General features: G+C 40.5%; 2 protein-coding genes across 2 annotated transcripts; one reads left to right on the top strand and one right to left on the bottom strand.

Moving 5' to 3' along the window:
• The first annotated feature begins 5,687 nt into the window (after window positions 1-5,687).
• LOC111798828 lies at window positions 5,688-6,476 on the top strand. The gene is made up of 2 exons (XM_023682167.1): window positions 5,688-5,972; window positions 6,273-6,476. Exons 1-2 carry the CDS (start codon window positions 5,688-5,690, stop codon window positions 6,474-6,476), a joined length of 489 nt encoding a protein of 162 aa, XP_023537935.1.
• Window positions 6,477-11,552: 5,076 nt separating this feature from the next.
• Window positions 11,553-15,523, bottom strand: LOC111798136 (phosphate transporter PHO1 homolog 3-like). The gene is made up of 12 exons (XM_023681113.1): window positions 14,760-15,523; window positions 14,009-14,363; window positions 13,878-13,926; window positions 13,728-13,799; window positions 13,520-13,649; window positions 13,313-13,433; window positions 12,939-13,197; window positions 12,747-12,851; window positions 12,462-12,656; window positions 12,059-12,340; window positions 11,849-11,985; window positions 11,553-11,769 (listed from the first exon to the last, which is right to left on the bottom strand). Exons 1-12 carry the CDS (start codon window positions 15,358-15,360, stop codon window positions 11,673-11,675), a joined length of 2,403 nt encoding a protein of 800 aa, XP_023536881.1. The 5' UTR covers window positions 15,361-15,523; the 3' UTR covers window positions 11,553-11,672.
• Window positions 15,524-16,515: the final 992 nt, after the last annotated feature.

The following is a 16,515-nucleotide window of genomic DNA, read 5'->3' as shown; positions in this document are numbered from 1 at the left end:
TATTAAATAGGCAAATATATTATTTGGTAAAGATTTTCCAAGAGTCCTTATAAAAATGACCATCGGGCTGAGCCAACATATATCAATCTTTCCCACTTTCTCTAGAGAATGAAATTATATCTCTAAAGAATTCTCGAAACTCTTTCTTCTTCTCCAATCCCTCTGGGATTTTCTTTCAAGAGGCTCTCATAAACCTTGGCCTTGTGTTCGGATCATAGCAAGGAAGATCTTGTGGAATGTTGAAGAACTTCTACATGGTTGGAATACTCCGAGGAATCTTGCAAGCTAGGGTTTCTAGAAACGTAGAGTTCTTACTCTCGCATTTATTGTTTTTCTTTTAATTTATAATAAAATCAAAATGGTTCCCAATGCTTCCGCTACGTGGATGAAGAGTTCATTCCCTTCAGTAGACACGTTTTAAAATCGTGAGATTAACGGCGATACATAATGGGCCAAAGCGGACAATATATGTTAGTGGTGGACTTGGGCTGTTACAGGCGTCACTAACAATCCTAAAGCTATTTGAAATCTGCTTTCCAAGTATGATTTCAATTCTATATGGACCCACGATACCGAATTAGGACATGATATACAATTTAATTTATCCAACAGTATCAACTAATTCAGCTTCTAGCTAAAAAGTAACTTACATGGACCAAATAGAGGCCATATTAACCTCCATTGGTCCCAAAAGTGTCATAAACAACTCTAGAATGGCCAACCGGTTAGGCTCTATTGAGATTTATGTCATAAAGCCTTTGTAATTAATTATTTAATTTTTAATAAGAATTTGTATTATTTTATTTACAATTTCATATTATACATGGTATGAAAATTCAAGGTTATTAATGTAATCTTGAACACTATATGGTTGACATACAAAAGGATCGTGTTCAAGTAATAACCTAAAGNGACATCTTATAATATCTAAATATGATTTGTATAAGGTATTATATCCTAATATATTAAATAGGCAAATATATTATTTGGTAAAGATTTTCCAAGAGTCCTTATAAAAATGACCATCGGGCTGAGCCAACATATATCAATCTTTCCCACTTTCTCTAGAGAATGAAATTATATCTCTAAAGAATTCTCGAAACTCTTTCTTCTTCTCCAATCCCTCTGGGATTTTCTTTCAAGAGGCTCTCATAAACCTTGGCCTTGTGTTCGGATCATAGCAAGGAAGATCTTGTGGAATGTTGAAGAACTTCTACATGGTTGGAATACTCCGAGGAATCTTGCAAGCTAGGGTTTCTAGAAACGTAGAGTTCTTACTCTCGCATTTATTGTTTTTCTTTTAATTTATAATAAAATCAAAATGGTTCCCAATGCTTCCGCTACGTGGATGAAGAGTTCATTCCCTTCAGTAGACACGTTTTAAAATCGTGAGATTAACGGCGATACATAATGGGCCAAAGCGGACAATATATGTTAGTGGTGGACTTGGGCTGTTACAGGCGTCACTAACAATCCTAAAGCTATTTGAAATCTGCTTTCCAAGTATGATTTCAATTCTATATGGACCCACGATACCGAATTAGGACATGATATACAATTTAATTTATCCAACAGTATCAACTAATTCAGCTTCTAGCTAAAAAGTAACTTACATGGACCAAATAGAGGCCATATTAACCTCCATTGGTCCCAAAAGTGTCATAAACAACTCTAGAATGGCCAACCGGTTAGGCTCTATTGAGATTTATGTCATAAAGCCTTTGTAATTAATTATTTAATTTTTAATAAGAATTTGTATTATTTTATTTACAATTTCATATTATACATGGTATGAAAATTCAAGGTTATTAATGTAATCTTGAACACTATATGGTTGACATACAAAAGGATCGTGTTCAAGTAATAACCTAAAGGGTCTATAGTATATGGATAAGGTTGGGTGCCTTATCCCGGTAAAACTATTGATACGACCCACTTTGTAATCGTTTCAAATAATTTGATTCAAATCGTTCATGTGGAGACATGTAATTGGGGTATCCTATACAATGAGTTTGTATCAGACTGGACCAAGAAATATTTAATCTCTCTTTATAAATCCGTTAATTGAGAAGATTAATATTTCACATGAGGATCATATGTGACTCGATCTTAATCCTGAGTGAGTTATGAACTCCTACATGTGAGGGCTTGTCCTGTATTTTGCATGGGTGAGAAGGACTCTCAGCCCGATTCAATATGCCTATTATTTTGGGAACTGACCAAACAAGGAGTTGGAAACATAATATGATGAGATGAAGCTCACTTATTTCCATATAAGAAAAGTAGATGCGTTGTTCTCTTTAAGTACTTATTTTAGACTTGAACAATGGGTCTCACTCGGACTTAGTTTATGATTGGATCATAAACAAATTGTTCATTAGAGAATAAGTGGTACTTGAAAGATGTAATTACATGGGTAAAACATATTTTTGACCTCATTTTACCCCGCTGTAATTATGAACAATTCGTGAAGAATTGATTTGCTTATAATAATTATCTCAATGGATAGAACTTGTCCTACAATGCATGAGAGATCAACTCTAAGTTATAGTAGAGTGATATATAGTCAATGAATGAAAGTTGATTAATTAAAGAGTTTAATTAATTAACTTTGTATCTATAAGGTCTCTTCCTCGGTTATAGTAATGTTCAAATTAATATTTAATATATTAGATATGCTAAATATAAATAGAGAAAAAATATATTAATTTAAATGATTTAAATTAATATTTAATATATTATATATATTAAAAGAGAAAAATATAATTATGATATTTTATAATATTGATACATTAAATAAAAATATATTTAAGATTTGAATGAAATTCAAATGGGTTAAATATATATTAAAAATAGGTTAACATTCAAATATTATCATAATATATTAAAAATTAAAATATATTATTGGATAAATATTAGTGGACACAACCCTATCACGCTCTCTGTATAACTAAACTTTCTCAGTAGAGAATTCTTTCAAACTTTTCTCCTAGAGAATTCACTTGACACTATCGAAGAAGATATTGTGAAATGTGAAGAACTTTCGCATGGTTTGAATAATTCGAGGAGTTTTGCAAGCTAGAGTCTCTACAAACATAGAATTCTTGTTCTCATATTTATTGTTTTGTTTTAATTCTTAATAAAATCAAAACAGTATCCAATACTTCCCCTATATAGATGAAGAGTTCATTCCCTTTAGTTTCATGTACTGAAACATCGAATAGCTCAAAACTGAGTCGATTAGCCGATTTGGAACTGCCAAAAAACACAAAATTGAGTCGGAACGAGGTAAGAGTCAGGTCAGGTCGAGGGCGCGAGTCACATGGATGGGTTGAAGCGCGAGCTGGGTGTCACGGTCATGCTCGTCCAAGGCGTGTTGCCCATGGCCGCATGCCCATGACAAGCCCAACCCTTTTATGTCTTTTCATATTCTAGTGTTTTACTTTTGTATTTCTAGAAAGTATGACGTTTCAGAAATATCATGTCTAGACCTGTCACACATGAAATGTCTCAGAATGTACTATCGGGGGATACGACTAGTTGTCAACTTCTCCCTACCCAAGGTTATATACTTTATTATTTCTCTCTTGCTTGCATATATAACGTCTCTTTCAAAAATCTCTCTTTCGAAAATCTCTCTCTACCCTCGTTTTCTAAAACCTTCTCTTAAAATCGAGGCCAGAGGCTCGAGCATACGTTGTTTGGCCGTAGGCGACTCAAGAACGAATTGGCTTAGCTCACTTGTCGTTGGAAAGTGAGTGCCACACAATCGCAAGTCCACTGTCATTAAAAGTGCGATTGTGACAAGTGGCATCAAAACCTTGTAAGCTCCGTGAAATAGCAAAGACCGAAAACATGTCGACGACAAAGTCGACACCCAAATCACAAGCCGACCGACTTACTTTAATAGAGGAGAAAATGCTGTTCGTGAAAGAAGTCCTTGACACCATCCGCTTCCTGGAAGCACGGGTGAAAGAATTGAGTGGAAAAGTCGTGGAGATCGACGCAATGGGTCGCCTGGATGGGTTACCAATCGCAGAACTGATGTTTCGAGTGACCTCACTTGAAGAAAAAGTTGCTCCTACGAGCAGCTCAAGACCGTCTAGTAGCCCCGATAGCTCTGTCGCGCACAAGGAGGGACATGGCAAAGAGTTTGACGTGCTACAAAATACAATGATGAGTTTGTTCAACGGATTAGCTGACGAATTCAGAACAATGATCGATGACATCCAAGAAAAGATGTCCACCATGAGCACCCAAATCGAGGTGACCATGAAAGCCGTGGAGAACGTCTCGGCTGTGCAAACTAATATAGGATCCAACAAACTGAAGTTTCTCGAACCTAGACCTTTCAAAGGGAACCGGGATGCCAAAGAGTTGGAGAACTTCATCTTTGATGTCGAACAGTACTTCAAAGCCACACCGACTTGTACCGACGACATGAATGTGACAGTAGCCTCGATGTATCTCATAAACGATGCCAAACTTTGGTGGCATATGAAGGTACAAGACATCGAGAATGGATTGTGCACCATAGACTCGGGAGAAGACCTCAAGAGAGAGTTGAGGGACCAATGCCTCCCCGAAAACGTAGACCATCTAGCAATGGAAAAACTAATAGCCCTAAAGCAAACTGGAAGCATAAGGGACTATGTCAGACAATTTTCGACCCTGATGCTAGATATTAGGGGCACATCAGAGAAGGACAAGGTGTTCTTCTTTATAAATGAGTTACAACCGTGGGCCAAAACAAAAATACAAGAGAAAAAGATCCAAGACCAAGCTACCGCAATTGCCAACGCCAAGAGACTCCTAGACTATGGGAACGAGGCGAGTTACCAAAGAAAAACAACACAGACCCCAAACACTGGGGGCAAAACATATAAGCCGCCAGGTCATCGAAATGGAAGCCCCAACAAGCCAAACGGAGGTAACGACAGACCAAGCGGGTGGACAGATAGACCTCCTCAGAACAACCAAGCGGGGACATCTCGAGGACCTTACCCTCAAAGGAACCACCCGACAACTCCTTTACAATGCATATTGTGTAAAGGCCCCCACAAAGTGTCCTACTCTCCTCATCGGGCCTCTCTCACTGCACTCCAAGTGTCCATTCAAGAGAGCAACGACACAAGAGTCGAGACTATGCTAGACAAGAAGGAAGATCAAGACAACCCCCGAATGGGCGCGCTCAAATTCCTGTCAGCCCTCCAACGGAAGATCGAACCGAAGGAGATAATAGAGAAAGGGCTCATGTTTGTGGATGCGACAATAAACTCTCGACCGAGCAAGAGTACTTTGATAGACTCAGGAGCGACTCACAACTTCATCGCCGATCAAGAAGCCCGAAGATTGGGACTCACCATACGAAAAGACCCTGGAAAATGAAAGCTGTCAACTCCGAGGCCTTGCCTATTGTGGGAGTTTCCAAAAGAGTCCCCTTCAAATTAGGGGCTTGGACAGGAGAGCTGGACCTTGTCGTAGTTTGCATGGACGACTTTGACGTGGTACTTGGGATGGAGTTCCTCCTAGAATACAAAGTTATCCCAATGCCACTAGCCAAATGCTTGGTGATCACCGACTGCAATCCCACAGTAATACCTGCAAGCATCAAGCAGTCAGGTAATCTTAGAATGATCTCGACCATACAATTGAAAAGAGGACTCGCACGAGAGGAACCTACATTTATGGCTATACCACTGATGGAAGAAGTGACTATTGAGGAAACTATCCTAGACGAAATCAAGGAGGTACTAAACAGTTATGCTGACATAATGCCAGAGGGCCTACCACAAACATTACCACCCCGTCGAGGCATTGATCACGAAATTGAACTCCTTCCCGGGGTTAAACCCCCAGCGAAGAACGCATACCGGATGGCTCCCACTGAGCTAGCCGAATTGAGGAAACAACTAGATGAGTTGTTAACGGCAGGATTCATCCGCCCGACAAAAGCACCTTACGGAGCCCCCGTACTATTTTAGAAAAAGAAGGATGGGACGTTGCGTCTGTGCATAGATTATAGAGCCTTAAACAAGGTGACGGTACGCAACAAGTACCCACTGCCGATAATATCCGACTTGTTCGACCAACTTCACGGGGCCAAATACTTCAAGAAGTTGGACTTACGATCAGGGTACTACCAAGTACGTATCGCCGAGGGGGACGAGTCCAAGACGACGTGCGTGACAAGATATGGGGCCTTTGAGTTCCTGGTAATGCCCTTTGGCTTGACAAACGCCCCAGCTACGTTTTGCACGTTAATGAACCAGGTTTTCTACGAATACTTGGATCAGTTCGTCATAGTATACCTCGACGACATAGATGAATACAGCACAACCCTAGAGGAACACAAGGTACACTTGAAGCTGGTATCTGACAAGCTGCAGCAGAATCAGTTGTACGTCAAGAAAGAAAAATATGCCTTCGCACAAACATGCATCAACTTCCTCGGACATGTCATCAGTTATGGATAGATCGGGATGGATAGCGATAAGATAAAAGCTATCCAAGAATGGAAAGTCCCTACTTCCGTATCCGATGTGCGGTCCTTCTTAGGATTAACAAACTACTATAGGCGGTTCATCGAAGGGTTTTCACGACAAGCCGCCCCCTTAACGGAGCTCCTGAAGAAAGACCACCCTTGGTCATGGTCAAATAAATGTCAAATGGCCTTTGAAGATTTGAAGGCAACCATGACGAGGGGTCCTGTCCTCGGGTTAGTAGATGTTACAAAGCCATTTGAAATAGAAACATATGCTTCCGACTTTGCCCTAGGCGGTGTCCTTATTCAAGAAGGGCACCCCATTGCTTATGAAAGTCGAAAGCTCAATGATGTCAAACGGAGATACACTGTCTCCGAAAAAGAAATGCTGGCTGTAGTTCATTGCCTACGAGTCTAGAGACAGTATCTCTTGGGATCACAGTTCATAGTGAAGACGGATAACAGCGTCATCTGCCACTTCTTCGATCAACAAAAATTGACGGCCAAACAAGCCCGGTGGCAAGAGCCGTTGGCGGAATTCGACTTCAAATTTGAACACAAGGCAGGGAAGAGTAATCAAGCAGCCGATGTACTGAGTCGGAAGGGCGAACATGCGGCCCTGTGCATGTTAGCCCATATTCATTCAAGTAAGATTGATGGATCGATGCGCGATATCATCAAAGAACATTTACACAAAGACCCATTGGCCAAAGCCGTCGTCGAACTAGCTAAAGTTGGGAAGACACGATAGTTTTGGGTCGAGCGAGACCTTCTAATGACTAAAGGAAACAGGTTATACATCCCAAGAACGGGAGAACTGAGGAAGAAGCTCATTCAGGAATGTCATGATACCTTATGGGCAGGACACCCTAGGTGGCAAAGAACGTATGCCCTAATCAAAAAGTGGTACTTCTGGCCGAATATGCGGGACGATATCATGCAGTACACCAAGACGTGCCTCATCTGCCAACAGGACAAAGTCAAGAAAGCCAAAGTCTCGGGACTCTTGGAACCTCTACCTGTGCCAACAAGACCTTGGGAAAGTGTGTCTTTGGACTTCATAACACACCTCCCAAAAGTCGGAGAATATGACGCCATCTTGGTTATCGTAGATCGGTTCTCGAAATATGCGACGTTTGTTCCCACTCTCAAATTATGCTCGGCTGAACTAACAGCCCAACTATTTTTCAAACATGTTGTCAAGTTATGGGGCATTTCGTCGAGCATTATCAGTGATAGGGATGATAGATTCATTGGCACATTTTGGACCGAACTATTCGCCTTCTTGGGAACGACTTTAAACATCTCTTCAAGCTACCATCCTCAAACTGATGACAGACTGAACGGTTCAACTGCTTGCTCAAAGAATACTTACGTTACTTCCTCGACGCTCACCAGAAGAACTGGATACAACTGCTAGATGTTACCCAATTCTGTTTCAATTGTCAAACGAGCTCGTCTACAGGGAAGANGATGCGCGATATCATCAAAGAACATTTACACAAAGACCCATTGGCCAAAGCCGTCGTCGAACTAGCTAAAGTTGGGAAGACACGATAGTTTTGGGTCGAGCGAGACCTTCTAATGACTAAAGGAAACAGGTTATACATCCCAAGAACGGGAGAACTGAGGAAGAAGCTCATTCAGGAATGTCATGATACCTTATGGGCAGGACACCCTAGGTGGCAAAGAACGTATGCCCTAATCAAAAAGTGGTACTTCTGGCCGAATATGCGGGACGATATCATGCAGTACACCAAGACGTGCCTCATCTGCCAACAGGACAAAGTCAAGAAAGCCAAAGTCTCGGGACTCTTGGAACCTCTACCTGTGCCAACAAGACCTTGGGAAAGTGTGTCTTTGGACTTCATAACACACCTCCCAAAAGTCGGAGAATATGACGCCATCTTGGTTATCGTAGATCGGTTCTCGAAATATGCGACGTTTGTTCCCACTCTCAAATTATGCTCGGCTGAACTAACAGCCCAACTATTTTTCAAACATGTTGTCAAGTTATGGGGCATTTCGTCGAGCATTATCAGTGATAGGGATGATAGATTCATTGGCACATTTTGGACCGAACTATTCGCCTTCTTGGGAACGACTTTAAACATCTCTTCAAGCTACCATCCTCAAACTGATGACAGACTGAACGGTTCAACTGCTTGCTCAAAGAATACTTACGTTACTTCCTCGACGCTCACCAGAAGAACTGGATACAACTGCTAGATGTTACCCAATTCTGTTTCAATTGTCAAACGAGCTCGTCTACAGGGAAGAGTCCCTTCGAAATTGTAAGTGGACGACAACCGGCCTTACCACATATTATTGATCATCCTTATGCAGGGAAAAACCCTCAAGCTCAAAACTTCACAAGAGAATGGAAGCAGACAACAGATATAGCCCGGGCATATTTAGAGAAAGCTTCCAAGCATATGAAGAAGTGGGCGGACAAGAAGCGTCGCCCCCTTCAATTCCGAGCAAGAGATCAAGTCCTCATCAAGTTGAGACCATAACAAATCAGATTTCGCAGTCGAAAGGACCAACGACTAGTTCGAAAATATGAAGGCCTAGTTGAAGTCCTTAAAAAGATCGGGGCTACCTCCTACAGAGTTGCGCTACCCACATGGATGAAAATCCACCCAGTAATTCATGTGAGCAACTTGAAGCCTTATCACCCTAACCCGGACGATGACCAGCGAAATGTGATCACAAGATCAAGCATTGATCTGAAACAAAGAGACAGCAAAGAAATAGAGGAGATCCTAGCCGACAGGGTTAGGAAGATAGGAAGACCCGTACTGACGATTCGTGAATTCCTTGTCAAATGGAAGAATCTCCCTCCGGAGGAAACCAGCTGGGAACGCGTCGAAGATCTGGACTCCGCCGCCACCCACATCGCTAGATTCGAAAGTAGTCGGTTGACAGGGACGTCAACCAATTAGGTGAGGGAGGATGTCACGGTCATGCTCGTCCAAGGCGTGTTGCCCATGGCCGCATGCCCATGACAAGCCCAACCCTTTTATGTCTTTTCATATTCTAGTGTTTTACTTTTGTATTTCTAGAAAGTATGACGTTTCAGAAATATCATGTCTAGACCTGTCACACATGAAATGCCTCAGAATGTACTATCGGGGGATACGACTAGTTGTCAACTTCTCCCTACCCAAGGTTATATACTTTGTTATTTCTCTCTTGCTTGCTTATATAACGTCTCTTTCAAAAATCTCTCTTTCGAAAATCTCTCTCTACCCTCGTTTTCTAAAACCTTCTCTTAAAACCGAGGCCAGAGGCTCGAGCATATGTCGCTTGGCCGTAGGTGACGCAAGAACAAATTGGCTTAGCTCACTTGTCGTTGGAAAGTGAGTGCAGCACAATCGCAAGTCCGCTGCCATTAAAAGTGCGATTGTGACACTGGGTGTCCTTTGGGCCAAGGGTCGTGGGCTACAGGCACATGCTGGATCGAAAGAACTTTCTAGGATGCTGGAAGCGTCTGATGGGTGCTAGATCACTTAAGTTCGAGAACAAACCTGAATTGACCTGCGGACTTCGTCTTCTTGAACCAACTCACTACGAGTTTTTGGCCTCTTTATCTCACTATCTCTATCATTGTCGTCTTCTCACTCATGTCGGCGACCATGTCCACGAGCTCTGTTTTCTTTGTTATGGTTGCCACGTCCCCTCGTAATTGAAAAAGAAAAGTCAGACGCATCATTCTTTTTCGTCAGTGCGAGCCACGCCTCATGTGAGTAAGAGGTATTTCTCCTCCTCTTTGTCTTCATAGCCACAAAGTCTCTCCTCGTTAAACTTAAGACAACCAACGACCTCCTCAACTGACATGTTCTTGAAGTTGCCAAACTATTAGATGGAGGTAACAATCTGTATGAATCTTGGGAGAATAGCTCGAAGGAACTTCTTGAATACGGAGATCTCCTCCATCATGTCGCCTAATGAACGGATGCCGCTGACAATTGTCGTCAAGTTCATGGCAAAGTCATCTATTAACTCACCATCCTTCATGCGGATAGCCTCGAACTCACTCTTCAAGGTCTGCACCTTTGCTTTCTTGACACATTCCACACCCACATGCATTGTTTGCAGCGTCTCCCACGCTGCCTTTGCCGAGACCTTCTTTGCCAACATGAGAAGGACATCCTCCGAGACTGCTTGGTAGAGGGCGGTAAGAGTCATCCTATCCTTACGCTCCTTAACGTCACCATGCTCGATGGCATCCCACACGCCTTGTGCTTGTAAGTTGACATGCATCTTGATCGACCATGCTGCGTAGTTACTCTTCATGAGTAACAGGTCCTAGAGCGTTACACTTCCCTCCTTTTCGCTCTTTGTCATTGTCACTTCTCCTCCAGTGACTTTGTATGGAGACGACATTTATTTCAACATCCTAGCTCTTATACCAAATGTTGAATAAGACCCACGATCGAAATATGTCGAAACAAGTAAAAGAAGCAAAGAAACAACTTGAATGAGAGATCTTTTGGAAAAAAGAAACCTTAAGCACTTAGTTTTTCAATTCTCTTTTGTTGTTGCGTAAAGAGCATACATCTCAGAAGTATTTATATTGGATAAATCACTAGCTAGCTCTCTAAACTTTCTCATCAAGTTAAGAACTACTAACGATCTTCCATAATTAAAAAATTTCCTAATTGAAGCACAAAACTTCGTCCACAGTTTAGTAATACTACCAATTCTTCTATAGTTACTCCATAGTAACTACTACCAATTCTTCTATAGCTACTCTATAAATTAGTAATTTATTCTACCGAGTCTACTACAAAATTTCTTAAAGTTACTCCATAAGTTAGTAACTTATTCTATTAAGTCAAGTTCATTAGCTTACAGTGCGACGTCATTATCTAAATTTTGACCTCGTCTTGTGATAAAGATATAAATTACGTCACCTGTATTCATGATATAGCTATTGGCGGGAACTAATAAATTGCGACAATCAACTTTTGGTTGGCTGCCAATTTGTGGAATTTCAGGTTCCCCACACCCAAAATCTTCACTCACTCTCCACCTGCTACAACCATATACTCAAAACTACGCATAAAACAATTCTTTCTTTGCATTTCTCATCTAACAGATTGAACACTGCAAGTTTTTGCAAAATTGCTATACATATTATACAACAAATAAATAACACATTTCAAACATTCTGAATCAGCACTCAGTCATCTTTGTCATCTTCATCGTAGTTGAAAGGCAAAGGCACTGATTTGAACGCTCTGTATTTTCCAACATTGTTCAAATGCTCGTTTTCAATCCTGTATCATAATCAAAACATATTTATATACATACATTACCCTTTAACAAAGACATGATATGCAATCAAAGTTCAAATACCTGAAGAAGTTCCATATCCCTCGACGAATGATCTCTAAGCTAGCCACGATCGTAATCAACCCTTCTCTGTGCAAGAATGAGACTTGGAAGTTCAACACAGTTTGCATCCAAGCAAGTCTCAGCACTACGTTCAAAGCCTGCAATGTTGTCATTTCCTTTAGAAATGGCCAAAAACAACACAATTGTTTTCTGGTTGATTATGTCACTCACCATAGCAATGAAGTATATGCTCTTTTGAGGGACCAGGAGTTTGTCTCTCAACCAGCGGTTCTTCGAATGGCGTTGCAGAAGCCCCCAGTCAATGACGAGGTCCCAGTACGTGCCCGACACGGCTGCTATCACTGAAAATATCCAAGCTAGTACATACCAAACATACAAGCTTTTATTCAGACTGTATGCTGTCCTGAAGCAAACAGCAGCTATAGCAAACGAGTATTTCAATCCATTCAGGGCGTGCATTTTATCCTTCTCTTCATACAGCCGACGAAGACACTGCAAAATTACAAAAGAATAAATGATATTAACCTCCAAACGACTACGTTCAGATAGCCTGTGAGAGTTGCTTGTGTTTTTTCTACAATGCTAAGATCTTCTTATGGCAAGATTGGAGTACCTGTTGAAGGCGCGCCCAGTATGGAATAACGGCAACAATGAAACTGAAGGTTTGAAATACAGCGCTGGCCTTGCAAGTGTTTACTCTAATTCTGTAATCTCCCCACCCATAATAGCAAATGTAAAATTCCAAACTTCTGAGTGCTTGGACCTGGCTTGTTAACTGATCAGCTAAGAAGAAGTCTGGGAGCACCACCTGAAACAACACATTTGTTTTACTTCAAAATTACAACACCAACTTCAGTATCTCCGAGCTTATATATACATTATGTACGTCGTAATTTACCTTGTAGAGCGGAGCACAAATGCAGTGAAACAGACAAGTGAGGAAGAAGAAACGACTCGAGCGATATATGATGTTAAGCGGGCAGATAAGTATTGCAGTTACAAGCTGCAGAAGGAAACAAAGGGAGTTTAATTAGCATTATGGCATATGCAAAATTACGAGCACTTGAGAAGGTTAAGGTGAAAATCTTACAATAACCGCAAACAGAGGCAGAAGTTCTGTAAATGCTTTGAAATCTTTTGTTCTTGGGTCCATTTCCATGTCAAGGTTTGAGAGGACTGAGCCTAGACCAAGAACAGCTAGAGCAAAAGCAATAAGGAGAACTTGACGATACCCCAACTCATTTCCTTCCTTGAAACCAAATATGAAGGAATAATTCACTCGATATTGTCTCCAATAGTAAATGTTGGCTGCGTATATAACCAAATGCAGAACAACAAATCCAAACAAGCTGCATAACATATCAGAGTTCACATATCAACCAATAGAACAGAATAAAGTTCATTACTCAGTTAAGATTGAGAATGTATAAACAGATTGCAATATGAGTGTAGATTTGTAGTTACCTGTAAAGGGGAAACATGGTTTCCATGTACTTTGTGCTTCCTCTGCTATCCATGATATGGCGAGCACGGATAATTAAGATGAGGGCTAAAACAAGAGCTGCAGAACAGCCAGCTAGAAAACCTGCAAATCATTTGAGTTCAACCTAAACATAAGCTTAAGTGGTACAACAACAAATCATGATTGAAAATCAGAGCAGTTTGAGTTACCCATGGAAAATGTTGTTCTATGTCTCTCTCTCTTGGCTTTGGGTCTTAAAATATTCATCGCTTTGCTGCGGTTTGCATTGCAGAAATGTTTGATGAATGTGTTCTCAACTCTCTCCATTAACTTGGCAACCTGTAATGGCATTTAGTATATCAGAGAACTTGAAAGGAATAGTTGAATTTAAAATGCCAGAAAAGCTATATATCTCACATCATCTGAACTTCCAAGGTAAGAACTATCCACCATTTTCATGTATGCTTTTGATGCGTCTCTTGATGTAATCTGCAATCAAATAACAAATACATAAGAAATAAGGAAGCAAGGAAGGAAGCATTTGTGATGAAATGTTCAGTGAACTACCTTGTCGTATTTCTTCATGATCTTGGAGAAGGCGAGTGTATTCAAGAAGCTGAGTAAATTGCATGAATGAGAAACGATTAGGAATTAGAGAATTTAAAGAACGGATCAAAGAAGAAGATAAGAGGTTTTACCTGAAGCTCTTCAGAAGCCTAAGTTTCTGGTAAAACACAGAGAAGGCCTGCTTGAGCTGTTCTTCAACTTTCTTGAGATTGTCTCTGCTGAAACGTAGGTCGGAGTTTTGAGGGAACTTAAGGAAGCCCTTGATGGTTGAACGAGGTGTTTCAATGGGATTATTGATTTTGACACGATCAAGAACATCCAATGGAGGGGGTCTGACACCCTTGGCTTTGCTTGAATTATCTTCTACAACCTTTTTGTTTCTCGATTTCGTGTCGATTTCATTCCCATCTTCATTGGATTCATCAGATTGACCAAGCTCACCAGCCCCACCTTCTTCTATTATCTCCATGGCCATGTGAGGTCTCTCTGCTCATCAAAAATACATTCGAACAGTTTTTACTTCATCAAATCCATGAAGAATTGAAGATCAGATCAGATCATCAACAAACGTAAGCATGAGCAGAATACATTCAAACAGTTTCTACTTCATCAAATCCATGAAAAATTGAAGAGCAGAGCAGATCATCAACAAACGTAAACATGAACAGAATACATTCAAATAGTTTTTGCTTCATCAAATCCATGAAAAATTGAAGAGCAGAGCAGATCATCAACAAACGTAAACATGAACAAAATAAATTCAAACAGTTTTTACTTCACCAAATCCATGAGAAATTGAAGATCAGATACCATTCAGAAATCAATGAAATGAAATGAACAAAATAGCATTCAGAAATCAACGAAATGAAATGAAAAACTCACTTCCAGATTTGGCTCCTTTAGGCGTGGAAGCGGATAAAGCAGCGGAAGAAGCCGCAATCCCGGAAGCAAGACGAGTGATCTCCACAGTCTTCTCAGACATATCGAAAACCAAACCCTGAGGATTCTCAACCTTAACTCTGAAGGCAATCAGAGCATCCATCTGCTTATTCAACATCTCCGCTTCCTTCATAACCTCCTCCACCTTGGATTTATAGAACTTATTCACTTTATTAAGCTCATCATCCAGCCTCCTGAAGTAGACGAGTTCGTACTCCCCTCCTTCATCGGCGGCCATGAGGAAAGTAGTCTTGTAACTGTGGGAGCCATTCTCGTGCGCAGAGTTGACGAGAATGGCCTGGCTCTCGATATCGGAATGGGAAGAAGGAGTGGAAGGATGAATGTAAGATTGAGTGAGGCCGCTGAAGGCTCTGTAGAGAGTGAGCTTGCGCTTCAAGCCGGAAGGGCGAGGGGTGTGAGGAGGGCCATTTCTGAGCTTGAATCGTTGAATCTCTTTGAGAAGGGTTTTGAGGAAACCGTAATCCATGTAAGCCTCGTGCCATTCGGGCACCATTTGGGCGGTGAATTCCTTGCCGAACTTCATGGAGTAGGCGGTGTTTTGCAGTTGAGGGAAGGAAGAAAAGGGAGGGTGAAAGTGGGACGATTAACAGGAAGTGGAGATGTATTTATAGAAAGGAGAAATGAGAGCATTTCAAAGAATTGAACAATGGCGTGCTGCCATGGAAGCTTCGGAGAGAGAGAGAGAGAGAGAGAGAGAAATTTGAAAAAAAAAAAAAAANACTAGATGTCACACATTTTTCATTCTCCCTCCAAAATTTACATGTATGTATGTATTTGTGCGTATGTATGTATGTATGTATGTATGTGTGTGTGTGTGTATGTATGTATGTATGTATGTATGTATGCGTGTACGAACGTATATATGTATGTATGTATGTGGGACAGAATTGGAAGCAGAGATAGAATGGGGAATATAAGCTTGTTCTCGACTTTGTTTAGAGAGTATGTATGTATGTATGTGAGCAGGACAGAATTGAGAACAAAGATGGAATGGGGAATATAATCATGTTCCGACTTTGTTTAGAGAGTATGTATGTACATGAGGGGGACAAAATTAGGAGCAGAGATAAAAAAAATATATAATTTTGTCCCCGACTCAGTTCAGAGAGTATGAATGAATGTATGCATGTAAAAGGGACAAAATTGGGATGAGAGATAGAATGGGAAATATAATCTTGTCCCCCACCTTATTTAGAGAGTATGTATGTATGTGAGCGGGACATAATTGAAAACATAAATAGAATGAGGAATAGAATCTTGTTCCCGACTTTGTTTAAAGAGTATGTATGTATGTGAGCGAGACAAAATTAGGAAGAGAGATAGAATGTGGAATATAATCCTGTCCCGACTTTTTTATTTTTTTTATTTTTAGGTAAGTCTCTCTAAAACTTCGGCCCTTAAATGAACCGTTATCCATTGAAAAGAGAGTTTTAAGGGGGAAGAAAAGTAAATATTAAAAAATAGAAGTATAAGAAAAAAGGGTTTGAATTCAAATATTGGAATTGGTCACGTTCATTTTTCAAATTTAATTTTTATTTTAATGTATGGGTAATTTTAATTGGATTAGGTGACAGTTAGGTAAAGCAAAAATGGACGTATGGCTTTGGTGTCTCATATTAAAATAATAATTAATTATGTATTGAGAAGAAAAGTCTGTTCAATGATGGTGGGTTTGAGT

This window comes from Cucurbita pepo, chromosome LG07 (assembly GCF_002806865.2).
Source record: "Cucurbita pepo subsp. pepo cultivar mu-cu-16 chromosome LG07, ASM280686v2, whole genome shotgun sequence".
NCBI lineage: Eukaryota > Viridiplantae > Streptophyta > Magnoliopsida > Cucurbitales > Cucurbitaceae > Cucurbita > Cucurbita pepo.
Note: the sequence above shows the minus strand (reverse complement) of the source record. Positions and strands in the feature narration are given on the sequence as shown.